This window comes from Vulpes lagopus, chromosome 1 (genome assembly GCF_018345385.1).
Source record: "Vulpes lagopus strain Blue_001 chromosome 1, ASM1834538v1, whole genome shotgun sequence".
Lineage (NCBI taxonomy): Eukaryota > Metazoa > Chordata > Mammalia > Carnivora > Canidae > Vulpes > Vulpes lagopus.
In genome coordinates, this window is record NC_054824.1 from 29608036 (window position 1) to 29630312 (window position 22277).

The 22277-nt window shown below is 37.7% G+C and overlaps 1 protein-coding gene across 6 annotated transcripts in view; it reads left to right on the top strand.

Annotated features, from left to right (window-relative positions):
- Positions 1–22277, top strand: part of UBE3D (ubiquitin protein ligase E3D) — a 156688-nt gene that overhangs the window by 119864 nt on the left and 14547 nt on the right. For 3 of the 6 annotated variants that reach the window (XM_041762593.1, XM_041762601.1, XM_041762646.1), the window contains one exon: positions 4216–4408. The exons of the other annotated variants lie outside the window; for them this stretch is intronic. In XM_041762593.1, coding sequence (XP_041618527.1) covers positions 4216–4408 — 193 coding nt within the window. The remainder of the gene's footprint in view (positions 1–4215; positions 4409–22277) is intronic. 6 annotated transcript variants of the gene reach the window in all.

A 22277-nucleotide genomic window follows, 5' to 3' on the forward strand; every position in this document is an offset into this window, starting at 1 on the left:
AACTAGTGTCTGACTTCTGATGAGATGCTGCAAGTGCCAGAATCTGTGTAGATAAAATGGAAGGTTCCTTCTAAAATGTCATAATCTAAAACTAATAAAGTTGGCATTATTGGATTTGACTGAACACGCCCAGGCATTATATGAATTAGCTGCTGCATCCAGAAGTGAATGTACCTTCAGCTGACTTTCTTCAAGCAGCAGATAGGACTTTATAAGTGTACTTTCCTTATACTGTACAGTCCATTGTATTTGTTCCTACTTAAAAGTTATACTTAAAATGTGTGTTGATGTTATTTGTTTACAGTCATTTTCTTAAAACAGTACCATTAAATATAACAGATTTATATCTGCCTTCCCCCACCAACACTGACTCTATCCCAATGCTTAAATATCTTGATCTCATCTCAGTATTCCATTCATCAAGCTGAGTAAAATATCCAAACAATTTATCAGTTATGAATGTATTCTGAATGTATGGCCTTTGATATGAACCTTCAGAAACTAAATATAATGTGTCCTCTATCTCATTATCTTGAATATACTGTAGTAATAGTCCTTGAGATATATTAATATGAAACATAGAAAATTATTACATACTTAGATATTAGTAAAATTTCTACAGAAAGTTCTACATACTTTATGAGCTTTGCTATATTTCATAATTGAACAAGGCATCATCATAGGTATGTTAACACATTTGAAGAATCTTGGAAATAACAAGGATGAGGAGTTGAGATTGGAGCATGGGCTTAGAACTCAGCTTTGATGTGAAATATCAGCCCCTATGTGCTGGCTGTGGAACCTTAGGCAAGTATGTCTTTGAGCCTATGTTTGTTTTTACCTTATGGTTATTGTAATGATAAATCAGTGAATATATTGAGGAGTACTTGGAATGTAATAAATACTAAATAAATGGCTGTTACTTTTATTTCCTCTCATTTCTGACTTTGAACATATTATTACTATGAGAGACATGGCTCCAATGTTGCAGCCCAGTGCTGTATTATCTGTGTTCCTCTAGTGCAACAAGCTACATTATATTTTATATACCTCCTATTGAGTCCTTAGCCTTTACGGGTACCAAAGAAGGCAATATGATTAACAGCTGTGTTTTCATCACCCCCTGCTCTGGCTGCCCCCCACTTAAAATGACTGACAGCTGCTTAAATGTATGTCCAGGGTTTCCAGTGAGATCATAAATTTCTCAAAAATGGGAACATTATCTTATACTTTAAAAAAAAGATTTATTTATTTATTTGAGAGAGAGAGGAAGAGAGTAGAGGGCAAGAGGCAGGAAAGAGAGAGAGAGAATCCTAAGCAGGTTCCACATCCAGAGCGGAGCCCCATGTGGGGCTCCATCTCACAGTCATGACTTGAGCCAAAATCAAGAGTTGGATGCTTAACCAACTGTGCCACCCAGGTGCCACTATCTTATACTTTATAATATAATTCACAATAACCAGAAGATTATTGGGTTTGGTCCAGCTATTCAATGAGATAGTATCTTTGAAAATCCTAAATCCATGTATACCATGTTGACAAGTTGTGGAGCGCAGGAGAGGTAGAGTTGAACCAGCTGATCCCTCACTATTCCTCCAATCCTGGGCTCTCCTGTCCTTCATAAACACATTAAGTGAAGGGCAAAATGCAAAACAAGAGAAACATCAAACCTCATATAAAATATCTTGTGGGGTGGCCATTTTTCAATATGGTACTTATTTTTGAAGTCATATATTTATGTGCAAATTGTGTCTAAACTCACACAGACCCAGGCCATGATCCCAATGTTTATAACTCAATCTGTAAGAGTGATTGCTTGCCAAAATACTCCTGCTAGCTGCTGCTAATGTTATAACAGGTTTTTTTGTGATTTCCTGTAATCTGCTTTTGCCATATTATACCTTAAGGTTAATGCAACACAAACAATATTATTTAGGCTTGTGTCTTAGGGGCATGAAGTTCTAATTTTGGGTGAAAATGACCAAATATATTACTTTCTAAGCTTTATTGCTTTTTGCTAGTTCTCATTTTTCCCCATCCCAAGTTTCAAACATTCTATAAAACTTAAAACTACTGGTTTCTAAATATATACCTTCAACTCTTTATTATCTGAGAAAAATAGAGGGAAGATCTTTTCTCAGGTTATAAAGAAAAAGATGGACAATCCACTTGGGGTTTCTGATACAGCTATTGCAGCACCCCTGGCCTTTGGGATGAAGATCATCCTGTGAGAAGCTAGGGAAAAGAAAAAAGAAAGTGATTTCTGTTATCCTCATGAAATAAGATAGGATGGACTCAGATTCTTTTTTTCCAACCACTTTCAATTTCTGGTCCTTATTTTCTTGCCACTAGCAGGCATTCATTGAAGATATGGGGAAGACAAGAGATACCTTGGTTGTTAAACACAGAACAACAGATATAGTCAGGAGAAGGAACTCTTTTTTTTTTTAAATTAATTTTTATTGGTGTTCAATTTACCAACATACAGAGTAACACCCAGTGCTCATCCCATCAAGTGAGGAGAAGGAACTCTTGACAGAATGCTGAAGGTTATTTTTTTTTTTAATGGGCAGAGGGAGGCCACACATTTATTGAAATTTTATAAAATATGGTCCAATAGTGGTTTTCATTCCCCCTACTGCCAGTAGTAGCATCCTTCCTGCAGCAAATTGAGCAGAACGCTAATGTGGAAAACAGATACAAAATAAAGCCTCCCTTCTGGAAAGCAAGGTGGGACCACAGAGTTCTCTTTGCCAGCTAGCCTCCTCTTACCCTACATCCTCCATGCCTGCACTAGAAGCATCCCAGCCTGCAGCAGCTTAGAAACCTCTGGCCTTATTACTCTTGTCTCTACCCAATCCACTGCACTTAACTTTGTTTTGTTTGCTGATGCTTCTGAGACTATGTTGAAGCTTTGGACCTTATTCCTAGAAAAATGTACGCCCACAGAGGACCTGAGTGGCTCAGTTGGTTAGGCATCCAACTCTGATTTCGGCCCAGTCATGATCTCAAAGTCATGAGAAGGGAGCCTTTTTTCCAGCTCCATGCTCAATGGGGAGTTTGCTTAGGATTCTCTGTCTTCTCCCTCTGCCTCTCCCTCTGCATGTGCTCTCTCGCATGCACTCTCTAAAAATAAGGAAGTAAAATCTTTAACAAAAAGAACAAAAAAAGAGTCTCTCTCTGCCCCTCCCCCACCCCTAAAAATGCATATCCACTTAAAATTTTGCGTGTCATTTCAAAGCATTGATGGGCTGCTCACTACCACCACTAGGCACATAAAGTAAATCACCCAGGTCCAAACCCCTTTTAAAAGTCTGATTCTTTTCCACACTAGACAAAAACACATTGGCAAACAGACAAAGACAACCACCTAAATACACTATACCCTAGTCATTTTAAATTTCTTTTGGAATGAAAATGTGAGAAACCTAGATTCTAGTTCTAGTTCCGTAGCAATTAGCTGGGTCGCCTTCACAAGACATCTAAGACTTCTATGGACCTCAAATTCTCTATCTCTTAAAAAAATGGGATTTGACTGAATTATTTTTTACATCTCTTCCAGCTCTAATGTCGTGTAGTTTTGTGAACCAAATTGAAGTGAACACATGAAATCAATAGTCTTCTTTACAACCAAGCATCAGTTTCTGTTGCTAGGCTTGAATCATTAAGTCACTCTTTTCGGGGGCCCAAAAAATCCTTATTATTCTCTTCCTCACATTTCCCTCACCTGCAACCCTAAGCAAAAAGAAATTGATTCATTGCCTTCCCTTTGTTGACTCATGTAAAGTAGGTGACTACTTTCCTGTGTTGAGCTTTCTCTAAACAAGTTTGGGCTAAAAGGAGAAAAAGATAATGATGGCAGGTAAGCATCAGTGAATAGGGTGCTCATGTGGATGTGCATTTATGGAAATAATAAATGGGGTGCTTGGTGAGAGAAATAGCACAACTCAAGAGGAGCAGAGCTAATGCATGCGATACACTAATTTTTAACCTATGTCTCCTTGAAATCAACGTTATCATTCCTCTTCTGAAAAGAAAAGAATAACTTGGTTTGGGGCAGTCATTTCTTCTATCCGTAAACTCCAGTCATGATAATGGTACCACTAATTGAGCATCAACTTTGAGATGGGCATAGTAGTAGATTTGTGGATTTTATTTCATTTAATCATCATACCCACTATTGGGGACTAATACAGCTAGCTCTGTTTTTCACAGAAGGAAACGGAGGCTCAGGGAGGCCTAAGAAAAGCCATACCAGCAGCAAACCACAGAGCTGGAATGCAAGCCCAGAGCCTTTCTCCCCACTGTGGTCCAAGCCCACTAGGCTGCCAGTTAATAGCTAGTGAAACAGTCACAGGTTTTACAGAGTGCTGTGAAACTATGTCTGCCTTCCTGAATCTGCCTGCAGGTAAGTTTATTATTACTGCTGCTCCTCATTTTCTGCAGGTAAATAGAATTTATGAGTGAAGTGAGTGGTATGTCTAGAATAGGGACTAACCATTGACATGTTTCTTAGTATAAAAAAGATTTTTAATTTTTATTTTATTACTCTGCCTGGCACATTGGAAGAACCCAATGAATGTCTTGAATAAATGAGTAAACAGATGTGTGCGTGAATAAAAAGCAGGTCAATTTTCAGTGCTTAAATTAATTGACCTTGCAATAGTGAATACAGAAAGCAAAATTATAGCATTCCACCCTGCCATGGCTTTATCATCGACACTGTAGGAACAAAATATCATATAACTTGGCACCTAACTCTTCAAAGCTCTTGATAGGTTTTTTTTATATTCCATTTCCTAAATCCTTTTGTGCAGTTAGAAGTAAAGTATCACACCACTTTTGTTGGAAAAAGGACTAATTTTACATTTTAATGATTGCACCTGCTCTGTGACAAAGCCTTGATGTTTTTTTAAAAAACCATTTTCCAATCTAATAGCTCGAGGAAGAAGATTGTCCCTAGGGGAACTGTGACACAACTTCAGAATTTACATTGTACAGTTGTCCTTCAGTGCTAAAATGGGGGAAAAATAAGGATGAATGTGGAAGAGAAAGCAGGGAATAACTAAGCTTGAAGGTCATCAATGATACTAAGAGGAGTAAAAATGATAAAGTGAACACAGAAAATCATATTCTGTAAAAAATGAAATAGGATTAGTCTGAGCAAGAAGAAAGTAAGGAAAGCAAGGGGCAAAAAAGACAGAGGAAAGCTTTTCAGTACATTTGAGGGGAAAAGAGAGAGGAAGGACTGCGCCAAATGAGTAACTCAGAATTGGAGCCAAAGAATGGGTTCTAGCCCTTCCCACAACTTCAGAATAAATTTCTTTAAAAATGTAGGTCAATAAGAGCACATAGTTAGGAGAGAAGCCTGGTTTCCTGGAGATAATTTATCTGTTCCCCAAGAAGAAAGTCCAGTGTCAGTGAGTCTGTGAACCCAAGTGCCTGATTGTAAGGAGCCCCAGCGGTGACTGGGAAAAGCTGCTGGTATGGGAATCATGCTGTGTCTGTCTGACTGATGACAGGGCAAAGCCTTAGACAGTGTGGATTTCTGCCTCTCTGATAAGTTTCCTGAGATTATAGAATCATCCACGTGAATGTCCTGGTCCCTCTTCCCACTACTGTGCGACCCCTTTTTATACCCTGTTCATTGGCACTGGGAAAGGCACTTATTATTTAGAAGGCACCAGCACTAGTGCAATGCACAAAACTCAGACTGTTTTTGCAAGTTCTGTTGAGTTGAGCTTAAACAGACATATGGATGGGAATAAAATGCTGCCCCACGTGTGCCATATGCTGAGTTTAAAAGCTGAAAGTGCTATAACCTTTAGCCTCTATGACTATATTTTGCCTAGCTCAGACTCCTGATAGATGTGCTAATTTATGATGATAGGTTTTATTTTGTCATTGGAAATAAAACAACAACAAAACCAGTGGCTGCCTCAAATCCTTGAGCTCTTGTCAGTCAAGAAGCAGCATTCTGGTAATGGAGCTTTTTTGCTGTGCTGCAAATACTGCATTTCAAGGCCTCATTCTGGTCTATTACCATGTAGGGAGATGTGTAGAGAGAACAGAGTTAATCAGTGACCAAGTCTTACATTCTTACATTGAGTTGAAAAATTAAAAGGTTGTGTCACAAAACTATTCATGTCCACTCTGGATTTTGGGGTTTTTTTTTGGGGGGGTGGCCTAATGTTCTTGCTGTGACCTACTTCTGCAGATAAGAAAAATGATTTTGCCATCCTTCTATGACATTATGGCAATAGTGAACTGTTCCCAAGTGTCTTGGTGTAGGTGGCCTTGTGAGGATAAGCATTAATTATTTTCAGACTGCTGATGCATCACCTCTGTGGTGTCTATATTTGTCTTCTAAGAATGCATCATCACTCTCTAATTATAGGTGATCTTGTGGGATTAAATCTTTTGAGTTAAACAGACTAGAATGACATAATATATGCATGGCAAGCAAACACTTGAAAAACTGGTGAGCCATGGTCATTGTTAAGGACCAGACTGTACCCCAGTGTTCAGAATAACACTTGGAATAGTCTTCACATTGTCAGTGTCACCACCTGCCTAATTCCAATATTTTAAATCACTCAGTGATTGATGCCACCTTTAAGTTTGTGTTTTCAATATGAAGACTGTTATCCCGATTCTAATTCTTGAAATCTTATGGTGGTACCCCAACAAATAAGTTTTATAAGAAACAAAATGACCCCAGAATCCTCAGGACCCCATGTGATAGTTATCTCTTCCGAGAGCTGGGAAGAGCAGTGAGGGTCTCTGCCCCTTGCTCTCAACTTTGATGCCTGTGAAGCAGTGCTGGGCAAAGCTCCAAGCAAAGTCATTTTCTGGCAAGGGTGCTTTGCTGGGTAACATAGAAAAAGTATTGGAATACTGGGGTTAGAAATATCAGAATTCCCAATCTCTTTTTAGCTCCATCCTATGAAACATTATTTTCTTTGATAACTGTATAGAAATGTACTAAAAAATTTTTAAAAAGAAAGAAATATACTAAACTTGGATTCTAGTTATGTAATGCATTAATTCAATCACTATTCCTTCCAGCCAACAAATATTTGTCAGCTTCCTGTATGCAAGACCTCATGGAGGGATATATAGAGATTTAGATAAGATATCACCATTCCACATGGAAGTTTGGTGTTGCAGTTGGGGATATCAGAATGTTTTTTATCTGGGGAAACCAAAACACCGAGTGTTAGCAAAAAGAGGCATGTGTCTGTGTGCATGAGCAAGGGCTGCTGCACATACTAGGGTGCTATGTCACATGCAAGGTTTGGGAGTTGAAAATCACTAGTGCTTTGTCTATTGAATCCCACTCTAAGAAGTAGCTCTCTGGAATCAGCAGTTCAAGTGTTTAATCGATGATGAACATAAAGCTGGAGTATTTGAATATGTCAAGATAGTGACCAAAGTATAAGGATGCCTTAATTGTCTGCTGCCTACCACTTCTAAAACTCAGTGCCATTTTAAACAGTAAAGTTAGGAGGTGGGGGAAGGACTGTATCCAATCTCATTCCCCTACTGTGTAGCAGATGTGCCCATAGGAACAACTGCACAGTGTGAGGCTGTCAGGTTTCCAAAAGAATTTAGCTAATGGGCTTCATTGCTCATAGACCTCGAAGCCTGGAGAATCAATGTGAAGGTTAGAGACAAGTATAGAAATCAGGCTTCTGAGAGGGAGTGAGTGACGAAGTTTTTGTGGACAATTTTTTTTAACTTGGGAGTTCTAGTTTGTCCCACCCAAAGGATGAAGCAGCAACTCCTACATAAAGGGAAAGAAAGCAGATGTGAATGCCTATAAGTCAGTTAATTTAAACTTAAAGAAAAAGTTCTTGATAGAGGAGAAGGCCAGATTATTGGTGGAGCTCTGTAGCATCTCCTCCAGAGGCATTTCTGAATAATATCTCCTGAATGGCTTAGGTGTACAGGTAACGGGAAGAGCTGACTCAGGGCTGCCTCCAGGCTTAGTAGAGAATGTATTCCAGGTACCACTGTAAGCATTAGGAAGGCCTGAAAATCCCTGGCAGGAAGGCTAATATTATACAGTTTAGATTCCCCTAAGGAAAAAAATGTTTGTGAAATTCAACTTTAGTAACCCAAGTTGTGAGCTACTTGTTTTTCACAAACATCAGAGTTAATAGTACCCGTGCTATAAACTAGTTCACAGCATTACATTTTCGGATCCATTTTTCTTTCCACTGAAGAACAACTTTCTACTTTGTACTAGAAATTTCCTCTGAGATTCAGATGGAATTACACAATTCAGTTGTCAGCCTGTTACTGTGACCTGTGGGACAAAGGGATGCCCCTTTGGAAGTCGTCACCACGCTCCATGCCTGCTGTTCCCTGTGGCTGCCTCAGACCCAATGCCTTTGTTGAGCACTGAGCAAATGGGCCCAGCAAGAGTGTGACATTCCAGGTTGGGTTAAGGAATGCTGAGGCTTACCAGGAACCCTGGCCTGACTCACCTGCAGCCTGTGCCAGACTCTACTCCAATCCCACGCTGCTTTCTCACCCCAGGACTGTCTGTGCATGGACTGTCTAAACACTTCCCTAAGGCCAAAATTTAATTCCCTCAGGAGGTTTTAGGTAGAGTAGTCCAGGTACGAGTTATACAAGTGTAAGAAGGGAAGATAAGAGCATATTTGAAAAGAGTTATTGAAATGACTCCCTGGTCCCCATCAGTCTTTTTCCCAGTATTTTTTTTCCTTTACATTCTGTAAGTCAAATTTTTATTGAAGTATAGCATGTAGGAAAGTACACAAATGTTCATCAGTGAATTTTTTAAAAAGATTTTATTTATTTGAGAGAGACGACAAACAGGGGCCAAGGAGGGGCAGAGGGAGAGTGAGAAGCAGACTCCCCACTGAACAGGGAGCCCAACATGGGGCTCGATCCCAGAACCCTAGGATCATGGCCTGAGCTTAAGGCAGCCACTTAACCAACTGAGCCACCCAGGCAACCTTATCAGTGAATTTTTAAGAAGTAGATCCACCTATCTAACCAGCATGTAGATCAAGAAATAATAAATGGAGTGTGGATCCTGTCCTCCAAAGGGCAATCTCCACTCTGAATTCTATCATAGTTGATGATTATGGCCTATTCCAAAATATCCTGTCAGTGGAATCATACAGGAGATGCCCCTTTGAGTCTGCTTTCTTTCAAAGTTATGATTGCCTATGGCAGTCCTTCATTTGTTCTCACTGCTGTGTAGTATTCTAGTTTATGAGTGTAAACTGTGCTTTATCCATTCTTGTATGGACAGACATTTAGGTTGCTGTTCGTTGCTATTGCAAGCACTACAACTATGAACAGTTCTATAGAGTCTTTGGTGCTTGTCTGTGCTTTTCTGGTGGATATTTACCTAGGAGGAGGATTATGGAATCCGTTCAGCTTTAGTAGATATTTGGCAGTTTTCCAAAGTATTTGTACTAATTTAAACTCCCACCAGGGTATATGAATTCTGGTTCCCTTAAATCATCAACAACAGTGAGTATTTTCTGTCTTTTTTATTTGAGCCATTCTGGTAAATGCCATGATAGCTCATTGTGCTTTTAATTTGTTTGCCTTAATGACTAATGAAGCTGAGCACCTTCTCTGTGGGCCACATGGACACCCTTTTTTGTGCCATGTCTATTCCAGTCTTTTGCCCATTTTTAAAACCGGGTTTCCTATCTCTTTTTTCTTACTGATTTTTATTTATTTTACTCTGTCCTTACTTACTTTCTGCCTGTTGGATCTGTCCATATCCAACTATGATAGTATATATGTCTGTTTCACCTTACAGTTCTCTTAGCTTTTGCCCCATGTAGCTTGATGCACTGTTGTTGTATGTATACATGGTTAAGAATTGGTCTTGGAGGGATCCCTGGGTGGCGCAGCAGTTTGGCACCTGCCTTTGGCCCAGGGCGTGATCCTGAAGACACGGGATCGAATCCCACGTCGGGCTCCCGGTGCATGGAGCCTGCTTCTCCCTCTGCCTATGTCTCTGCCTCTCTCTCTCTCTCTCTGTGTGTGACTATCATAAATAAATTTTAAAAATTATAAAAAAAAAAAAGAATTGGTCTTGGAGAATTGACCCCTTTATGATTTTGGTAATGTCTTTGCTTTGAAGTCTGCTTTGTCTGAAAATAATAGCTACTCCTACTTTCTTTGATTAGTGTTACCATGGTATCTTTTTCTCTACCCATTTACATGTGTCTTTATATTTAAAGTGAGTTTCTTGTAGACAACATTTGTTTGGGTCTTATTTTTGACTCATTCTGACCATCTCTGTCTTTTAATTGGTGCTTCTAGACCACTGACATTCAAAGTGATGATTCATAATAGTTGGGTTAATATCTACAAATTTGTTGCTGCTTTCTATTTGTTGCCTTTATTCTTTGTTCCTGTTTTTGCCTTATACTTCTTTTCTGTCTTTTATGGTTTTAATTTAACATTTTATAGGGTTGCATTTTCTCTCCTTTGTTAACATAGTGGTTATACTTTTTTAAAAAAAATTTTAATAGTTACCCTGGAGGTTGCAATATACATTTACAACTAATCCAAGTTGGGCAGCCCGGGTGGCTCAGCGGTTTAGCGCCGCCTTCAGCCTAGGGCCTGATCCTGGAGACCTGGGATCGAGCCCCATGTCGGGCTCCTTGCATGGGGCCTGCTTCTCCCTCTGCCTGTGCCTCTGCCATGTGCTCTCTTTCTCTCTGTGTCTCTCATGAATAAATAAATAAAATCTTAAAAAAAAAAAAAAACTAATCCAAGTCCACTTCATTTTTTAAAAAAGATTATTTATTTATTCATGAGAGACAGACAGAGACATAGGCAGAGGGAGAAGTAGGCTTCCCGCCGGGAGCCCGATACGGAACTTGATCCTGGATCCCATGTGCGGAAGGCAGATGCCCAACTGCTGAGTCACCCAGTTGTCCCCCAAGTGCACTTCCAATAACACCATACCACTTCACAGGTAGAGTGAATATAATAGCAAAACAATCCTAATTGCTCCCTCCTGTCCCTTATATCATTGCTGTCATTCATTTCCCGTATAAATACATAAACACACACACACGCACACATAAGATATATACATAAGCATACATAATCAAATACATTTATTTGTTAGACCATTTTTTTCTTAAGATTTTATTTATGTAACAGAGCACATAACCAGAAGGAGTGACAGGAAAAGAAGAGGGAGAAGCAGAATCCCCGCTGAGCAGGGAGTCCAGTGTGGGGCTTATTCTTAAGGCCTTGGGATCATGACCCAAGCCCAAGACAGACGCTTAACTGATTGAGCCACCCAGGCACCCCTGTTAGACCAGTTTTTAAAAAGGTTGTATTTTACCTCATTTACATCTTCTTTGATGTTCTTTGTTTATGTAGATCTGAGTTTCTGACCTATATGATTTTCCTCCTAAACTACTTCTTTTGGGGCACCTTGGTGGCTCAGTCAGTTGAATGTCTGACTCTTAATTTTGGCTCAGGTCATGATCTCAGGGTTGTGGGTTCAAGCTCTGTGTTGGGCTCTGCCTTCAATGGAAAGCCTGCTTAAGAGCCTTTCTCTCTTTCTCCTTTATCTGCCGCCACCCCCCTGCTCATGTGGTTGGTCTCTCTCTCTAAAAAGAAAAAAAAAAGAACTTTTATAATGTTTCTTGAAAGAAGTCTACTGGCAACAAATTCCCTTGACTTTTGTTTTTCTGAGAAAATTTCTCTTTCACTTTTGAAGAATAATTTCACAGGGTGTAGAATCTAGGATGGTGGGGTGTTATATTTTTTTCTCAATACTTTAAATATTTCACTTTACTCTCTTGCTTATATGACTTTGAATAAAAAATTGGGAAAAAATGGATCTAATTCTTAACCTTGTTCCTCTGTTGGTAAGGTATTTCCCTCCCCCCTCTGGCTTCTTTCAGGATCTTTTTCTTGAAAATGATATGGCTAAATGTAGTGGAGTTTTTTAGGCATTTATCCTAAATGCCTAAATGTTCTCTGAGCTTTCTGAATCTGTGGTTTGGTGCCTGACATTAATTTGGGGGAAACTCTCAGTTATTTTTTCTGTTTCTTTCTTCTACTATTCTCATTACACATACGTTACATGTTTTGTAGTTGTCTCACAGTCCTTAGATTTTTTTTTTCCATCAGTCCTTTTTTTCTTTGCATTTGGTTTTCAGTAATAAATAAGATAGCCTCAAATTCAGTGATTCTTTCTGCAGCTGTGTCTGGTCTACTACTGCTAACCCCATCAAAAGTATTCTTCATTTCTATTACAATGTTTTTGACCTCTAGTTTTTCTTTTTGGTTCTTTCTTAGGATTCCCATCTTTCTGCTACATTATACATCTATTCTTACATGTTCTGTTATATCAAGGAGTCCTTAGCTAATTAATTATTGTTGTTTTAATTTCTCAGTATGAGAATTCCGTCATGCCACACCTGGTTCTTGCTCTGTCTCTTCAAAATTGTTTTTTAACTTTTAGCATGCCTTGTCATTTTTTCTTGATAGCTGGACCTGATGTACTGGGTAAAAGGAACTGCTTGTAAATAGGCCTTTAAGAATATGGTAGAGAGGTATATGAAGAGGGGAATTATTATAGTCCTGTAATTAAGTCTTATTTATTGAGCCTATGCCTCTGGACTGTGAACTATACATCTGTTTCTCAATTTTTTTTTCTTTTTCTCCCCTCAGGTGGGACAGAATGGCTAGAGCTGACTGGAGTTGGCTATTTCCCTTTTCCCAGATAAATTGGTTTTATCTGGGGAAATTAGTTTTTGGTTCTGATAACACCCTAGCAGGTTAGGCTGTGGTTAACTGGTTTCCCCAGAGGACAGACCTTGTTAAGAAGAGAATGTTCTGGTATATTTCTGAATAGACCTTTTTTCCCTTCCCAATCTGGAAGCGTGAGAGGATTTTTTTTCTTGATATTTTCTGTGAGTTCATGGCCGACCCCCAAGAGGTCAATCTCACAAAATTGTGCGGGTTCATTATGATGGATCCCCTTAGAGTTTTTAGCTCTCAGACTTGTCCACACTGAGCCTCCAGCACTTCATCAATTATGCGTTCAGGTTTTCCTACTGTAGTACTAGTTCCCACAGCAGTTTCTGCTCCTCAATTTCTGCTCCAGTAAGCAAGGACTCCCTATATTCTCTTGTCTCTCCAATCTTAAAGGCAGTAGTCTGCCCTGTGGCCTCCCCACTCTTACTGATTCAGGAAGAATTGTTGATTTTTCAGTCTATTCAGCTTTTCACTTGTTTGTATGGAGTGGTAACTTCTAAGCTCCTTACATGTGGAACCAAAAACCAATATTCTTTTGTTTCGATAAACATTAATTGCATACAGTTTTAATACGAAATTCATTTTTTGAGCAGGTGAACTCTCCTAAGTTTAAAATACGAAGTTTTTTGGGCAGGCCGGGTGGCTCAGTGGTTTAGCGTTGCCTTTGGCCCAAGGCCTGATCCTGGAGACCTGGAATTGAGTCCCACGTCAGGCTCCCTGCATGGAGCCTGCTTCTCCCTCTGCCTGTGTCTCTGCCTCTCTCTCTCTCTCTCTCTCTCTCTCTCTGTGTCTCTCATGAATAAATAAATAAAATCTTTAAAAAATATATATGAAGTTTTTCTTTTCTTTTCTTTTTTTTTTTTTTAGCCAATCTTCTCCAAATATATTTTTGGAGGTGAGGAGGGGGTTGTTGAATTCTCTTTCTCTTTCTTTCTTTCTTTCTCTTTTCTTTCTTTCTTTCTTTCTTTCTTTCTTTCTTTCTTTCTTTCTTCTTTCTTTCTTTCAGTAATAATTAACATTTAATAAAATGTAGAGATCTTAGCTTTTCAGTTTGATGAGTTTTGACAATTGTATATATACTAGGTTTGTTAGCCCTAGCACTATTGACATTTTGGACTCAATAATTATTTGTTGTAGGAAAGCTGTCTTGTTCATCCCTGGTCTCTCCTCTCTAGATACCAGTAGCATCCCCCCTAGTCATGACAATCAAAAGTGCCTCCAAGCATTGCCAGTTGTCCCCTGGGAGGCCAAATCACCCTGGTTTAGAACCACTGATATATAGCCATGTAACTAATGTTCAGAAAAGAAGATATAGATCATATCAATTCCTCCAGAAAGTTTTCTTTGGACTCTTTCTTTAGTCTACCCTCCAAAAACACAGTATCTAATTTCTATCATGTTAGATTCTTTTTGCCAATTTTTAAACTTTTCATAAACTAAATCAAACACTATTTTTTTTTTGTCTGGTCTTTCACTTGATGTTTTTGTGATTTATCCATGTTACTGCATTTATCAGTGGTTTATTTTTCATTGCAGAATAGTGTTCCATTGTATGGCACACTCTGCGAATCCATTCTGCTATTGATGGACAATTGGGTTGTTTCTTATTTGCGGTTATTTTGAATAAGGCTGCTACAGATATTTTGTGGATGTCTTTTTGTAGACATGTTTTCATTTCTCTCAGTAAATATCTAAGAATGGAACTTCTGGGCTGTAGAGTAGATGTACATTTAACTTTTAATAAACTGCCAAACACTTCTGCTAGTGGTTATGCCATTTTACACTCCCAGCAGCTGTGTATGAGTGTTGCAGTTGTTCCAAGTCATCATCAACATCATTTGGAGTTGTCAGTCTTTTATTTTAGCTGTTTTGGTATCTCATAATGATTTTTGTTTGTGTTTCCCTGATAACTTAGGATATTGAATACTTTTTCAGGTGCTTTTTGATCATTTATCTTCTTTTTGGAAGTGTATTTTTAAGTAGTTTTATGGTTAATTTGTAGGACTTTCCATTAAATTCCCTATCCCCACATAGCAGTCCTATAGGAACCTGCTGCTATTCCTTAGGGACTGAGAAACCTTTTACCATCTGAATAAATTTGCTCTAAAGTATAAAAACTACCATGAGACATACCCTTCTGTTTTATGCTTTCTTTTCTGTTTTCAAACATACTGTGAGGTTTAAAGAATATTTTCCTTTAGTGAGGTCAGAAATATTCCTCCTAATTAGCCGGACAAGTATATAAAACTACTTCTGTTTTTTGGGGGATAGCCTTCGAATGCCCACAGCCTCACACAATGATCAGCCCTATGTCATCCTTCCACAGCTTTGACAAATAAATTACCAGCAGGGACCCGTCCCACACAAGGCAGTGAGTCACCTTTGTAATTCCATGTCCAAGGGAGATTCTTGGTGAGTCTTTTTCTAGAATTTTTCTTTTACTCATACAGGAATGTCTTTACTTAGTTAAAAAAAAATTAAATTCTCTATGTACAAAGATTCCTTTTTCCATCTAAGTTCTCAAAATGGAACCAAGGTATTTCCTTTAATACCAGAAAAAGGAAGGGACTCATGAGCTTTCTTGTTTTTAGTTTCTGTCCACCAAAATAATTTGTTGCTAATGTGGTATTTTAACCTGTCACCTGGCTGACCAGGTGAAAAAAAAATTGATCTCTGAGTTGTTTAGGACCTGGTTTCTGAACAGGATGCAAGGATGCTTGAAGCTTGGTATTTTCTCACTGAACTTTGAAAAGGGAACACGCTGGGTTCCAGAAGAAGAGTGTCTTGTGTATACATGTATATATGAGGTAACAGGTACAAAGGACAATCTGTAGTTGTGATCTCTGAATACTATCCCTCTCTAAAGGAAACAGGCTTCTTGGGGAAATGGCTGATTCTATGTCTAGGATAGGAAATGTGTAAGATGAGGCTGAGTCTTCCTGAATCCTTCCTACCAGAAGGAAAAAAAAAAGTAAACAAACAAAACTATTGTAAATTACAAGGATCATTATCAATAGGACTTACAGGCTTCAAAATGGAAAGATTCTCACTAACCAACATAGTACAAGTTGAGTATCCATAAGAATAATGACTGCATTGGATTAAAGCATATCAAATATATTTTTATAAGTTCATGATGAACAAACACAAAAACAGTCACCATATTCCAGTCTCTGAGAAATACTACAGGACAAAAGACCTGATTTCTTTGAAACATAAAAAGCAAAAGGAGAAAAAAAGGAGAGAGAGGATCTTATGATATAAAAGACACATGAATTGTAATAATGGGAGCATATTTGGATATTTGGATTCTGATGTGAACAAACAATTGCTAAAATATTTTATGAGCTAGTTGGGGAAATGTGATTACCAACTGGATATTTATGTTCAGGAATTATTAATATTTTAGATGTGATCATGGCACTGTGTTTTTATTTTTATAGTCTTTTAAAGATACATACTGAATTATGTACAAAATATCAGGTCTGGGATTTGCTTCAAAAAGTTGTGGCAGGGATTTGGATGAAACAAAATGGCTATGGGTTGGTAATTATTGTTTCTGATTATTTATGGATTTGTTATACTGTCCTCTCTACTAGAGAATGTTAATATCTGAAACTTTTCATAAGTTAAAAACCAAAAACAGCTAAATGTCCTGCAGATTGCTGTTGTCATGGGTTAGTTAACTAGCAGAAGGTTGAACAGGGGGAGTTGGCTCCTAGGGAACACTGGGCTTGAGTAAGGAGCCCTATCCTGCTGGGTTTCTTTATAAGTTTTTCAGAACAAAAACATTAGTATCCCATTGGTTAACCTGATCCCAAAATTTTTATCTCCCTGTTTGTTACTAGCATCATACTAATGTTATGAACCTAAGGTTCTTGGGAAAAGGAATGAGATTGTACACCTTTAACTCATTCTGGGTTTTGGTCGCCCAAGTATCCTTACTGAGGGACTGCCATCTGGGCGCACTTACTTCTCACAGCTTAGAAAGATGAAGACCTGGGACCCCTGAGTGGCTCAGTGGTTGAGTGTCTACCTTCAGCTCAGGGCCTGATCCCAGGATACCAAATCGAGTCCCACAACTGGGCTCTATGGGAGGAGCTCCCTCTGCCTATGTCTCTGCCTCTCTCTCTCTCTCTCTCTCTCTGTGTGTGTGTGTGTGTCTCTCATGAATAAATAAATAAATCCTTAGAAAAAAACAAAGGAAAGAAAGATGAAGACCTTGCAGGGAAGGAAATTTTTTTTAAAAAACATTGTTTCTTTTCAAAGACATTTTTTACCCCTAAATCAATGGCAAATAGAAAGCATTTGTCAAAAGTGTTTAAAGCCTATACCAAGTGGAATAGTTCTGAGAGCACAGCACACTCAGTGGAATATTTGTTTATGCTCCAAGCCTTTTAGCAATTGAGATGTGTTAAAGACACCCAAAACATAGGAGTTTCAAATTTTTCTTCACTCTCCATCAAAACATAATGTATTTTTTCTCATGGTTGACTTGGAGAAGTTATAGTCTTTATTCTTATCAGATCAAAACTTATATTTCTGTATTTTCTCTTAAAACTCTAATCCTGAAAAAAAATATATTTCTCATTTTACCATTAAATACCCCTAGGTACTTACTTGGTGTTTAATTTTGTAGCTCACCAGTCATGAATTTCAGACCCCTTCTAGACACATGGAGGAAGGCTCTTGACTAAATAAGCTTTGCCAGACCCGAGTGTGGAGAAAAGGTTGGTCTGTTTGGGGCCAGTTACAAACATTGCAGTGTCTGGTGCAATCCTTGACCAATGGAGGGAGAGGGAGACCCCTTCTTACAGATGAAGAAACTAAGGCATGAAAATTTTGTAGCCTGACCAAAATTTGTTTCTGGAAAATAGGTATGTTCTTTCTCCTAAACCAGGCTGTTTCTTCCAGGTATATGTTGTACCAGCCTTGATTTGCATTGAACTATGCAAATTCTTCAGTTAATCAGTGATGCCAACTCACAGAACTTGCATTTTTGTGGAGAGATGCCAAGATCCGGTCTCATAATGAATTAAAGGCCAGTGTTTTATGGCTAGCTGATTTTGAAGGATGCTGGTATTTCCCAACAAAATATAGTTGAATTTTGGTCATTTCCAAGTATTTGATGCCCCAGTAGCCAGAAAAGTCCAGTTTACATTGTAATACACTAATGATTGAGTGGTTATAGGTTGTGCTTATATCTACCTATTCATTCCCACCGTTTTACAGAATATCTTGAATAATCAGTCAGACTCTTCTTTCTGGTTAATGTTATTATATAATTTGGATATATTTGGTAAGGACGTAATCATTGTAAATTCAGCCAAATAATTTCATGTATTAAAGACTCATAGTATAGTCCTGGATTATAGTTCCTGGCTCATAGTTATCCTGGATTCAGAGCTGCATGTTTAAGAAGAAGATTATGTTGATAACCAAGGATATGCTGGCTATCCTGAGGTTACATCCCTAGGAGTGCTACCCATTACACACCTCCAGAGAACCTCTACGTAATCCTTTCAGTGGCCTCTGAGCTTGGAGTTATTTTTCATGTAGCAGGTGATATTTTGCACTAGGCCATCTGCATTCTTTATTTGGAAATACTATAGGTTTGCAATGGTTTTGTCAATATCTGCAATTTTGGTAACTGTCACTGGTAAATGTTATTGTTACTTAGGGTAACAAAAAAAAATCCTTACTTAAGCCTTGGATATTTTATAAGCCATTTGTATTTCTTTCTTTAAAAATAATTAAAGAGGGGCACCTGGGTGGCTTAGTGGTTGAACATCTGCCGTTGGCTCAAGTCATAATCTGGGAGTTTTGGGATTGAGTCCCACATCACGCTCATCACAGGGAGCCTGCTTCTCTCCATGCCTATGTCTCTGCCTCTCCTTCTCTCTCATTAATAAATGAATAAAGCCTTTAAAAAATAAAATAATAAAAATAATTAAACCTAGAGTCATTCATGAACAGCAGACAGAAAAAGATGCATCTGTAGCAATATATAAAATCTATATATATTTTATATATATATTTTATATATTTATATATTTTATATTTATATATATAATTTATATATTATATATATATCAGCAATATATAAAATACATAAACCATTTAGGTATAGTAATAATAATAATAAGCTCTATTCATTCATTGAGAGACTCATCTGTTCAGGGCCTGCCAAGCCATTTACATTCTTTATCACTTATCCCTACACCCATCAGTGTTCAGAACCAGAGTGAGCTGAGGCTCTCAGTGGGCATTCAGCTCATAGGGTGGGGTGGGAGTGGGGGGTTAGAGGACGAGTTTAGTTTTAGCTTTCCCTTAGTCCAGACTCTAGATCTTTGCTGTCCTGCAGCTTCTAGCTGTGCAGAGTGCTGCCTTCTCATGTTAATCTGTTTTTACATTTCTCTATTATACTCTTATCTCCAGCTTTCCAGTCTTCTTTCCATAGCAATTAGAGTTCTCCTTTGTGAGCCTTCCTAGTATCCCACTGATTCTTCCAGCTTCTTCTGGATCTTAAATGGTGGGTATAAAACTTCCAGCTCTGCATCTTGATTACTGCATGCCCTTTTCTAGTCCCAGACCCTAAGCTATTCCTAACTTGGAGAAGCTGCACAAGCAATTTCATAGAAAAGAGCCCCACTTTGTTTTCCGTGAGGCTTAGAATGAAAAAAGGCAAAAACTTGTGCACAGTAAAACATCACATAGCATTGTCCTCTTCAGTGTGTTCTGCTCTGTTAGGATGAGAGTTTACTTTTGTTGTGTTTTGTAGTTACAAAATCCTCATAAACCTTTCTCTACCTCTCCTTTAAAATAAATAGATTAATTAACAGTTTTATGATCCCTGATTATTTCTCACAACTCCAAATAACAGGCTTAAGAAATAAATGGTGTTTATGTAAAAATGGATATATTACCATGTTTTCCTTTTTAAAGATTTATTTGTTCTTAAATATTATATTTTCAAAGTAATGCCTACTAGTAAACGGCCAAAGAAAATAGGCATCTGGTTACAATTTGATCCCTTTCTTGCCAGTCCTTAACTGTTATTTAATGATTCCAAGTCATAATCTTTTTTTACTGAATTGCCTAAACTCTGCCAGTTTAACTCATCTTGCTTTTTAAACTTACAGATAAAAATTCCATTCTGGGATTTTGTGCCAATTTCTCATCTGTCCTGTTGGCTCTCTTCATTTTTCAGAAGCTTTGTCTTCCAACCAAGGAATTCTTTTTACAAGGGTTTTAATCTGCATTCTAGTTCTTCTTTCTCCTTCTTATGTCTAATCCAAAAGAAGTAATCTACTTTCTTCTTAAAAAATAGAGTGTCTACATCATTTTAACTGCTACTAAATCTGGCTTAAAATTGGGATATTATGGATTCTTTCTTCAACTAAAGTTACTATAGCAATTATCTCTCGCCATAATTAGGTAAGGGAGCTTTTATAATGGAATGAATACTAGGCTCAGAAACAAAGACCTGATTGCAAACCTACTCTTGTTCCTTGCTTATATTTGTGAGCAAAAGTTACTTACTTTTTCTGAATCTTGGTTCCTCTTTTATAACTTGGGACAACTAAATTAGATATTTAATTCAAGTGGATTTTGTAAGGATTTAGTGAAATGAGACTGTGCTTGGCACTTGATTTCTTCCCTGCATAAAAAACATATTAACATTTACTAAAGAACTTTTCCAAACTATTAAAAAAAGAAACTAAACCCCCTGTTGGTAGGTAAAGAAAAAAGATGTGAATTCACAGTTAGCCAATTCACAAGAAAAACAAGTTATTAAACAAACATTTGGGAGAATGTTTAAACTCACAGCAATTATAAATTCAAAAAGGATTGAGATGTCATTTTTTTATTAAATTAGTGCTGATTAAAAAACAAAAACCTAATCGTGATGGCATTGCCAGTTGGTACAGCTCATTGGAAAAAATATGCATCAAATTATAATATTTATACCTTTCAATCCAGTAATCCCATTTCTGAGACTCAATCCTAAGGGAATATCCTGAAAAATGGGAAAATTCTATAAAGATAAAAATGATTATTTAATTATTGCTTATGATCTTAATAAACCTGGGAACAATGTAAGTTTGTATAGATTAAGTTCAGATGAATTATTTTGCAGCTATTAAAATAGAATAAAGACTTACTGAGCAACATGTAAAAATGTTTATGATATCAAAAATATGTAATTATGATAATCGATATTTTAAAAATGCATCTTAAAACTATATAGAAATAGGCCCAAGTGATAATTTTTTTTTTAAAGATTTATTTATTTACTTGAGAGAATGAGAGACAGAGATGGGGTAGGATAGAGAGAGAGGGAGAGAGAATCCTCAAGCAGACTCCTTGCTAAGTGCAGAGCCCAATGCGGGATTCAGTCCCATGACCCTGAAATCATGACCTGAGCTAAAATCAAGATTGGACACTCACGTAGGTGACCCTAGGCCCAAGTGATAATTATATTCGATTATTATAGCATATGTTTTTTTTCCTTTTTCTCATTTCTCCAAATCTCTTATAAGGTTTAAGGTAACATTACTTTTAAGAGTAAAATTAGAATTTAAGTCTAATGTAATCAGTCTGAAAAAATATTTAGTGTTTATTATGTGCCTAGAAAATCTGCTATGACATTTGAGTTTAAAAACATGCAAGAATCTTTCTTCATAATTTACTCCAAGGCAATAAAAAAAGCAAAAAAGAATGTGCTTAGTGGACTATTTAGAATAAGTAGTTCATATACAACCTAAGATTTAAGATGCTATTGTGTGTAATCTAAGCATTTAATGCCAGGCTGTCAGCCCAACCACGTTAAATGTAATGGTGTTCTGTCTCACTGTAGCCATCTGCTTTAGAACTCATTACAAAATTAACTTACTGGCTTACTCAGGTCATTCCCCTGAGGTAAATGGGATCTCAGTGATATATTGACCAGAACATTAATATGGGCAAGATTTTTAATATGCATTTGAAAGCTACATGTAGAGGTAACTGGATTAAAGAAAGCTAGACAACATCATATGCCAAGAATTGTAGCATTTTTTTGTTGAAATTTTTATTGAAATAGTTGTAGATTTACTTGCAGTTATAAGAAATAATGTAAAAGATTGCTTGTGCACTTTGGCCAGTGTCCCCCAATGGAAACACTGTGCAGAAGTATAGTACAGTGTCACAACCAAAGTATTGACATGGTACAGTCCCTCCCATCTTACTCAGATTTCCCTGGTTTTATTTTATCCCTTTGTGTGTGTGTGTACTCATGTATGTGGTTCCATATGTGAGTGCATTCTATCCCCTGTCCGGTGTATGTTTGTGTTTCTACCACCACAGTCAAGACACTGAGCAGGTCCATCAGCATTTCAACCAGGATCCATCCTATTGCCCTTTATATTGGCACTATCTCTCCCCTCTCCACCACCACTAGCAACCACTACCCTGTCCTCTATTTATAAATCTTTTCATTTCAACATGTT